General features: G+C 47.1%; 1 protein-coding gene across 1 annotated transcript in view; it reads left to right on the top strand.

Annotated features, from left to right (window-relative positions):
• SGSM2 (small G protein signaling modulator 2) overlaps positions 1 to 9,655 on the top strand; it is a 129,918-nt gene continuing 120,263 nt past the window's right edge. Inside the window, exon 1 of the mRNA XM_032779437.2 lies at positions 1 to 223. Within this exon, the coding sequence (XP_032635328.1) occupies positions 167 to 223 (57 nt within the window). The 5' untranslated portion in view covers positions 1 to 166. The remainder of the gene's footprint in view (positions 224 to 9,655) is intronic.

Genomic DNA, 9,655 nt, shown 5'->3' with positions numbered 1-9,655 from the left:
CAGGAGGCTCGGAAGATGGCTGCGGAGCGGTGCCCAGTGCGGCGGCAGCGGCGTTGCTTTGCTGGGCTGCGGGGTGCGTGGCTGTGTCCTCGGGGACAGGTCCCCGCCCCGGCCGGAGCGCGCTGAGCCCCCGGGGCCGCCTCTGCCCCCGGCTGCAGCCCCAGCCATGAGCGGCGCGGGGGACGCGGCGAAGGAGAAATTGCTCTGGAACGTCAAGAAGGAGGTGAGAGCCTGGGGGCCGGCGGGGTTCGCCGGCGGGTGTCCCCCCCGGAGGGGGCGGCGGGGTTCGCCTGGCGGGGGGAGTCCCCGCCGGGGGGGCTGCGGGGTCGCCTGCGCCGGAGCCTTGCAGAGGAGGGGGTGTAACGGGGAGCAGTGAAAGTTGCCCCCCAGCTGGAGATCAGGGGGCTGTCCCCAGCCCCTCCCCTCCTCCCAGTGCCAGCCCCTATGGGTAGCAGAGAGGGAAGAGATTCCTGCTGGCTTGGGGGTGGGGTGGGGTGGGAATCAGTGCACAAGGGGGCTGTGGCCAAGTCCAGTCACCTCCACCCCTTTCAGTGCCTTTAGGGGATCAGTGACCCGCCCAGGCTGCTCCCCCAGTGGCTGGGGGACGAAGTGGCGCAGAACCCGCCTCCCAGTGCCTGTCTGCCCTGGGGAGTGTCAGTGGAATGAAGCAAGGGGCTCCCCCCGCCCCAAACAGCTCCTTGAACTAGGGATGGGGGGTGAGCCTGGGCACCGAGAGGAGAGAGCTGGGTTGGGGGAGCTCAGGGGGTAGCCCAGGCTCAGCGGGAAGGGGAAATCCCCCCCTTGCCTCCAGTGACACACAGTAGTGGGGGAATCAGAGACAAGCTCATTCATAAAAAAAGATGGAGACGTGCCCAAAGTGGTGCTGCGTCCACCTCCTTCCAGCAGCGTTTCAACCTGGCCCCGTGTAGGCACTTCAGGGCAGGGACTGGCTCGTGCTGGGTACATCTCGCGCCCCATGGTATTTAAATTACAAAGGAGAAAATGGAGTTAGGGAGCATCTAGAAGTCGTGTCCGGGGGCGTTTTTGTCGTGCGTGGCTTTAGATGTTCGTCTACTTGTGCCACCTGCTGTGGGTCAGATCTAAAGTGCAGCATCTGTAATGTCAATTAACTTCCATGGAGCTGCAGATCCTGGTGTCTGGGATGGGATGTGCAGCTGAGAGAAGCCCCCAGTCAGGCTCTCCGTCGGGGAGCAAGGTCAGGCCTGAGAACGATGTCCTGAGGCTCCAATCCTGCAAATGACACACGAGCCAATTGGGAGGCAGTGAAGGGGCGAACGCCCCCTACCCCCCAAGGTTTTTGCACTTGTGTAAGATTCCGTGTGCCGCAGAGCTGGGGCAGGCCGTGACCTCAGGCTGCGATAGCAGCTCTGGGCTGATTGAGCACAGGACTGCTTTAGGCAGGGGTCACGTATGAAATCGCTCCGGCTGCACCGCCGAGGGGCCTGGCTGACCCTCTGTACAGACGGAAGGGTGGCTGGCAAGAATGATGTTGTGACCTGGCACATGAGGGGAGCCTGTTCCCGTACAGGAGCTCGTGGGAGTCTGCCGACACACTGCGGGTAAAAGAGGGAAAAGTCTTTAGCCGGGGAGACCCAGGGTCCCTGGAGTGGGGATGAGAACAGGGTCCCTGCTGGGAGTGCGGGGCTGGTAGCAGGGACTAGAATTTGCTCTTGCCCCTAACCCCCATGAAATGTCTGAATTGCCGCTACTGACACATACCTAGCGTTGATCACGGGAGTTGTCCCGTTGACTTGACGGGCGCCCACCCATGAATGAAGTTTCCTATGGATTTAAGAGTCTACACTTAAAATGCTGTAGCGCTTCAGTGTAAACGCTAACTACGCCAGCGGGAGGGTAGGTACTCCACCTCCCCGAGAGGCAGTAGCTCCATCAATGGCAGAATTCTTCCATCAGCTAAGTGCTGTCTCCATGGGGACTTAGGCTGGCTTCACCACACTGCTCAGAGGTGTGGATCTTTCACACTCCTGAGCAACGTAGTTATGCCTACCTAATTTCCTAGTGTAGAGCAGGCCTTAGAGAGCATACGATGTCACTGTCTGAGATCGAGAGTATAATCCAGGATCCTGTTTGTGAGAAATAGCACCCTGCGAATTATATTTATTCTTTATAGCCCCAGCGCCCTGTTGATCTAGGCACGGTGCAAACACAGAACAAAAAGACGGTTCCTGCCCAAAGGCTTTACAATCTAAGTCAGGGGTCAGCAACCTTTCAGCAATGGTGTACCGAGTCTTCATGTATACACTCTAATTTAAGGCTTTGCGTGCCGGTAATACATTTGAACGTTTTTTAGAAGGTCTCTCTATAAGTCTATAATATCTAACCAAACTACGGTTATATGTAAAGTAAACAAGGTTTTCAAAATGTTTCAGAAGCTTTATTTAAAATTAAATTAAAATGCAGATCTTATTAGTTTAGCGCAGGGGCTGGCAACCTTTCAGAAGTGCTGTGCCGAGTCTTCATTTATTCATTCTAATTTAAGGTTCCGCGTGCCAGTCATACATTTTAACGTTTTTAGAAAGTCTCTTTCTATAAGTCTATAATATAGAACTAAACTATTGTGTGTAAAGTAAATAAGGTTTTTAAAAGTTTAAGAAACTTCATTTAAGATTAAATTAAAATGCAGAGCCCCCTGGACCAGTGGCCAGGACCCGGGCAGTGTGAGTGCCGCTGAAAATCAGCTCACGTGCCACCTTCGGCACACGTGCCATAGGTTGCCTACCCCTGATCGAACTAAACAGTTAGGCCAAACACTCAGTCTTTTGTCGCAAGTGAAAAATCAGGATGTCGCTGCTGGATTTTTGGTCTCTTAAGTGACAGGTTTAACATTGCAACAAAAAATGATGCTTCTGATGTGATGAATTTGTTTAATCTATTTGCCAATAAGGCTGGTAGAGTTAAGAGTTTGCCTAGAGTAAATAAAATAAAGCTTTGGCCAGATTGAATTAAAATCTAATTTCCCTCCAGGAGGCAACGAATGGGAAACAAAGGCTTTGTTCAGCTGCAATTGTTTAACCCTTTCTGTGCCTCCGTGATTTAGCAAAATAAACAATCGAAGAATCTATCAGATCTGCCCAGCCAAATTACTGAAGTTAATTTCAAAATTGTGTTCCAAAAGGTGGCCCTGGTGCTGCCAAAGCGCAGCTGCAGTTCTTAGCAAAAACTTTACTGAGCTGCCCCTCCACTTCAAGAACGAAAATGTTGGATATTTGCATCTGATCGAATCTATTGGTTTTATACTACTGCAGTGTCTGAGACCCTTCTGTGTAAAATCAGTAGCAATAAGAAAGTTTCTAATGAATTTCATAGGGGGTCATTTTGGGGTACAGTGGCTGGAAGATGAATCTTAGACAAATTCAACCTTGAAATAAGACAATTTCCGAGCAGTGAGGGTAGCTAAACATCGGAACAGTTTATCAGGGGAGATGGTGAGCTCACCATCACTTAGAGTCTTTAAAATGAGATGAGATATCTTCCTAGAATGTGTGTTTTAATCCAGCTTCTGGGGGAGGTTCTGTAGCCTGTGTGTGCAGAAACTCTGACTGGATGGTTGTATGGTCTGTTCTGGTTTTGGCATCTGAGCGTCCTCTGTTCCCTTCCTTTATGGGCCAGAGTGAAAACAGGAAGCTCTGTGTTGCTCTCAATGTGGTCATAACTCTGCTTTAAAATAGTGACTATAATCAAATCAAATCTCATGCTTCAGGGCTTCAGGTAGGTGCCTGTCAAGGTCAGGAAGGAACTTTTTTTTCCCCAATACACAATTGGCGTGATCTATTCTGGGCTTTTTCACCCTCATCTTTCTCAAATGCTTATCTGCTGTGTCTTGTTCATGTGGCCAGGGTCCAACTGATCATCAGATCTGAGATTAGGAAGGGATTTTTCCCACAAGTCAGATTGGCTGTGTCCATGTGCGTGTATGTGTGTAGTGCGGGGGGGTATAAGGAGAGGGTTGCCTTCCTCTGCTGCATGGGGTATGGATCACTTGCTGAGATCATATGGGCATATCTCATCTAATAAATTCCCTGCTGTTGTAATGGCCTTGGGCGTTGGTGGCACCTCAGTCTCTCCTGTTCTGCGCCTGTGGCACAGTTTAGTCTTAACTCAAGTTACTGGGTCTCATATAGGGGTATCTGGGTGAAATTTAATGGTCTGTGATATACAGGCGGTCACACTAGTGTGCCCTTAAGGTCCTGTTTGCCCTTAAGCTCTATGAAACTATGAACCTGGCCTTAACTCACTCTTTTGTATAGATAACGCTTTTATAAATCTCTTGACTCCTTTGTGGTATTACAAAAATATCATGTGGGTTTTTTTTCTGTGTTTAGGAACAATGTTTTTGGATATTCACTTCTTGTCATGATGCTGCTTATTGTTATGTGGTATTTTGCCTAAACATTTGTATGGTCGTGATCAGATCTTGCTTAAATTAAATTAAGAAGGCTTGATCCTGCATTCCTCGGGCACTCATAGTTCCCTGCTCTTTCAGCATCTGTGCAAGGATTGGATCCAACTCCTAACCACCAGGGAAGGGGTTTGTTTGGGGAGAGGTTAAAAAAAGCCAGTTTAGGAATCTGGGGAGCCAGAGGTTAATTATCCCTGTATTCTGTGGTGGGCCGTCCTTAGATCAAATCTGTTTGTGTATATCATTCGGAAAGTGAAATGCAAAAACATTAGGGCTGTCAATTAATCGCAGTGAACTCACGTGATTAACTAAAAAAAAAATAATCGCGATAAAAAAAAAGTAGTGGCGATTAATCGCAGTTTAAATCACCCTGTTAAAACAATAGCATACCAATTGAAATCCATTATATATTTGGATGTTTTTCTACATTTTTGTATATATTGTATTCTGTGTTGTAATTGAAATCAAAGTGTGTATTATTTTTTGTTACAAATATTTGCACTGTAAAAGTGATAAACAAAAAAAAGTATTTTTCAGTTCACCACATACAAGTATTGTAGTGCAATCTCTTTATTGAGAAAGTGCAATTTACAAATGTAGGGGGTTTTTGTTACATAATTGCGCTCAAAACAATGTAAAACCTCACAGCCTACAAGTCCACACAGTCCTACTTCACGTTCAGCCAATCGCTAAGACAAACAAGTTTGTTTACATTTACAGGAGGTAATGCTGCCCTCTTCTTATTTACAATGTCGCCTGAAAGTGAGAACAGGCATTTACAGGGCACATTTGTAGCCTGCATTGCAAGGCATTTATGTGCCAGGTATGCTAAACGTTCGTATGCCCGTTCATGCTTCAGCCACCGTTCCAGAGGACATGCTTCCATGCTGATGATGCTTGTTAAAAAAAATTGTATGTTAATTAAATTTCTGACTGAACTCCTTGGGGGAGAGTTGTATGTCTCCTGCTCTGAGTTTTGTCTGCATTCTGCCATATATTTCATGTTATAGCAGTCTCGAGTGATGACCCAGCACATCTTCATTTTAAGAACACTTTCACTGCAGATTTGACAAAACGCAAAGACGGTCCCAATGTGAGATTTCTAAAGATAGATACAGCACTCGACCCAAGGTCTAAGAATCTGAAGTGCCTTCCGAAATCTGAGAGGGAGGAGGTGTGGAGCATGCTTTCCGAAGTCTTAAAAGAGCAACACTCGGATGTGGAAACTACAGAACCCGAACTACTAAAAAAGAAAACCAACCTTCTGCTAGTGGCATCTGACTCAGATAATGAAAATGAACATGCATCGGTCCGCACTGCTTTGGATTGTTATCGAGCAGAACCCATCATCAGCATGGATGCATATCCTCTGGAATGGTGGTTGAAGCATGAAGGGACATATGAATCTTTAGCACATCTGGCATGTAAATATCTTGCTGCACTGGCTACAATTGTACAATGAGAATGTCTGTTCTCACTTTCAGGTGACATTGTAACCAAGAAGCGGGCAGCATTATCTCCTGCAAATGTAAACAAACTTGTTTGTCTGAGCGATTGGCTGAACAAGAAGTAGGACTGAGTGGACTTGCAGGCTCTAAAATTTCACATTTTTATTTTTGAATGCAGTTTTTTAATACATAATTCTACATTTATACGTTCAACTTTCATGATAAAGAGATTGCACTACGGTACTTGTATTAGGTAAATTGAAAAATACTATTTCTTATTTTTTTTACAAAGCAAATACTTGTAATCAGAAATAAATATGAAGAGAGCACTGCACATTTTGTATTCTGTGTTGTAATTGAAATCAGTATATTTGAAAATGTAAAAAACATCCAAAAATATTTAAATAAATGGTATTCTATTATTAACAGTGTGATTAATCACAATTAATTTTTTTAATGTCTTGAACGCCGTAAGAAAGATACAGTTAAACCAGCATGAATCAGAATCACATCAATATGAAATGGTGGGGAATAAACAATATTGCATTATCAAAGGCAACAAGCTGTCACAGGATTGGTCATCCTTTTGCATTTATCAGTACTATCACTAACTAAATTAAAATATCTGTAAGAATTTAGGAGCTAGTAGACGGGATCAGACCCAGGGTCCTGTTAATCCAGTATCTAGTCTCTAACAGAGGCCTGTACCAGTTGCTTCAGAGGCGGTTGCAAGACACCCTGCAGGAGGCAATTATGGGATAACCTGCCCACAGGGAAGATTTCCTCCTGACCACAGTAGTAAGAGGTTGAATTAAGGCCTGAAGCATGAGTTTTATGTCCCTTTCAAACTCTTATGGTCTCTTCAGCCGATTAAAGTCAAGATCAAAACCACAATAAGATGACAACAACAGAGATAAGAGAGGTTTCAGCAATGTCTTGACTTGACAGGCCAGACAAATGGCTCTGTCGATACGGAGACAGAACTGGGCATTGAACAAGGCTCAGTGATAAAGCCATGGCTGAGCTGAAGTCAGTTTGTATGTTGTAACTAATTAAGAATCTTAGTGGGGCTGGATTTGCAAGGTCCCTGCTTCATGTTTGTTTTCTTTTCACTTCCAAACCAGTCCTCCCGGGGTGCTAGTTTTGCCAGTTGCACAGTCAGTCAGTTACTCTTCTTCTGAATTGTATTAATGAAACCAGTGTCTTAAGACACAGCCTGTTTGTGGCACCTCTAACTTGTGTAGGGTCCAGGAAACCCTGTCCTGCTGAGCTGGACAGATGCTCAGACTCCTCTGTGCATAATTAATCAGGACATTTGGGACGTAACATTTTCTGCCAGCTGTACACTGTAGATAGAAAGGACCTATCCGGTCATCCAGTCCAGCTCAGCTGATCTGTGAGCAGCAGCTCCCGCTGGGTGGAGCACAACAGCATATTTGTGGTTTGGGAAAAAGGCCAGTAAGAAAACTCTGAGCGTAACTGGTCTTGGCCAACCTGTTGTGCGTTATTGGGCCACACCCATATCTTGCCCTGTACCTGGCTTCTCTGCTTGTTTCCCTCAGCCTGGCTTTGGTGCTGATTTTCCATTCTCCTCGCCTGTGCGTGTAAAATGCCATCTAAATGCCCTGCTTTTACCTCCTTTGTACTAAGCCTGTCTTAGAACGTGGATGTAGAGTTCTGAGGTGGGAGAGTGGAGAACTGGGAGCCAGGAATGCCTGAGTTCTGCTGTCAGCTCAGACCCATCCTCCCTCTGTGTCCTTGGGCAAGTCACTTAACCCCCATGGCTAAAGAGGGATGATAGCATTGGCCCTCCAGGCACACTTAGCATCAGGTTACATAAAGTGCTTTGAAGGTGCCAGGGATTACTGATCTAAGTGCCACCTATTACTGCTCCTGGACGTTCCTCTGGGGGTTCATGTCCCCCTTCCCCCTCCCGCTAATGCCTGCAGCCTGGCGCGCTCTTGAGTAGAGCCCCATGACATGGCTTCTATTTTGTATAACTTTTCATTTTATGTTTTGGGAATTTCGTGTTGTTTCTTTTTATCCCAGGAGCGGGGAGTCGGGGATCAGTTTCTGCCCTGGAGGGGGCGGGAGGTGCTGAGGGAGTGGTGGCTGAGCAAGCCTTCCCTGCATTCATCCTGCAGTGGTGGCACCTGCTGCACCCGGCTGGGCTCTGCTCCGCCCTTTGCAACCTGATGCAAGGTTACAGCACCACCCAGGTTTGGCCTGGCCTCTCCTTTGTCATGATGATGGGGTGGGGGGAGCAAGGGGGAGTCCAAATCTGAGCAAATGGTGCTGCAGCCCTAGGTCGCGATGCTCAAAGTGGGGAGTTGGGCCCAGTCCCATGGGACAGGAGCTGCGGGGGGAGTTTTTAGTTTTATACATCATTGTTTGCGGTGTTTTGTATTTGCAAAAGACCCAGAGCTGGATTCCTGAGCACAGAACTCTCTTTGCACAGACTTGATACCTCGCCTGGGAATTTGCTTTTGTGCCAGCGGCGTGGCAAATATCCCGGCAGTCTGTAGCGTCACAAACGACAGCACGCCCCAGGCTGTTCAGCTGTTGCATGGACGTGGGGGAAAGGCCGGGGGAAGGAGTGAAAAGGGGTGGAGGTCAGGTGGCACAGCGGAGCAGAAGGGCAGGGATTCGTGGATGGAATCCAGCTCCCCCGGGCTGGTTTGTAACGTGCGGGTGGGCCCCTGCCATTAGACGAAGCCAAACAAATCCTCGCTTCTGAACACCCACAAAAATTTGGTTGTTTGAAACCCAGATCTGAATCTCTTGTCTGGAGCCCATCTTTAATGCACAGGTTTTCTGCTGGGATGCTATTGGGTTCACTGCCTACTCAGGAGTGAGGAAAAGGCCAGCGTCATTCTAACAATAATGCTTAGCTCTGATCACATCGCGTACTTATCTAGAGATCTTCAAGTGCCTTTATAAAGAAGGGTAAGTATTTATTATCCCCATTTTACAGATGGGAAAACCGAGGCACAAAACTGGATGTAACTTGAGCAAGGAGCCACAACACTGCCAGAGCTCAGATATCGTGATTCCCAGCCCAGTGCCCTATCCACTCGGCAATGTCACTTAGCCTCAGTCATAGACTTCTACCACGTGAGCTAAAAGAGAATCCCCATTCACTGTTAGCGGTATAAGGCCTGTTGCACAGTGAGCAATTCTGATTCCATCCACTAGAGGCCAGTGGTGGTACACATTAACCCGTTCGTTCCAGTACTTGCCCACCTCCTTAAAGGCCCTTTGGAATGCCTCTGATGTAATGCCCATGTCTGCACAAAACACAATTGTGGGCAAGTATCTGCAAGGCGCGTTGAAGTCAAGGGGAAAAGACTTCCAAAGCTGTGCCCTAGAGTCTGATTCCAGGCAGAATTAAGCACAGCTCTTTGTGCTTATATCAAGCTCTTTGTGAATCACTGAAAGTTACATAGGTACTTTTGAAAGCCCTGCCCTACCTGTTTTAAAGTCTTACATGCTATCTACCTTCCTCACTTCAGTTTGGCTTGGACTATAAAAATGAATTAGTCAGTTTCACTTTCAGATTCTCACACACTAGGGTGATAGGACAACGTTTGGGTTAAGAAAAGCTGTCATAGCTTTCCTACTCATATCTGAACCTTAGAGTTCAGAAAGTAAGATGCTAGCATGAAACCTCCAAGCTTAATTACCAGCTTAGATCTGATAGCGCTGCCACCAGCCAGATTCCAGTGTCTGACGCACTCTGGTCTCCCCAAAACCTTCCCTGGGGGAC

Source organism: Chelonoidis abingdonii, chromosome 20 (genome assembly GCF_003597395.2).
Source record: "Chelonoidis abingdonii isolate Lonesome George chromosome 20, CheloAbing_2.0, whole genome shotgun sequence".
In the NCBI taxonomy this organism is placed as follows: domain Eukaryota; kingdom Metazoa; phylum Chordata; order Testudines; family Testudinidae; genus Chelonoidis; species Chelonoidis abingdonii.
The sequence above is the reverse complement of the archived record's forward strand: the minus strand, read 5'-3'. Positions and strand labels throughout refer to the sequence as shown.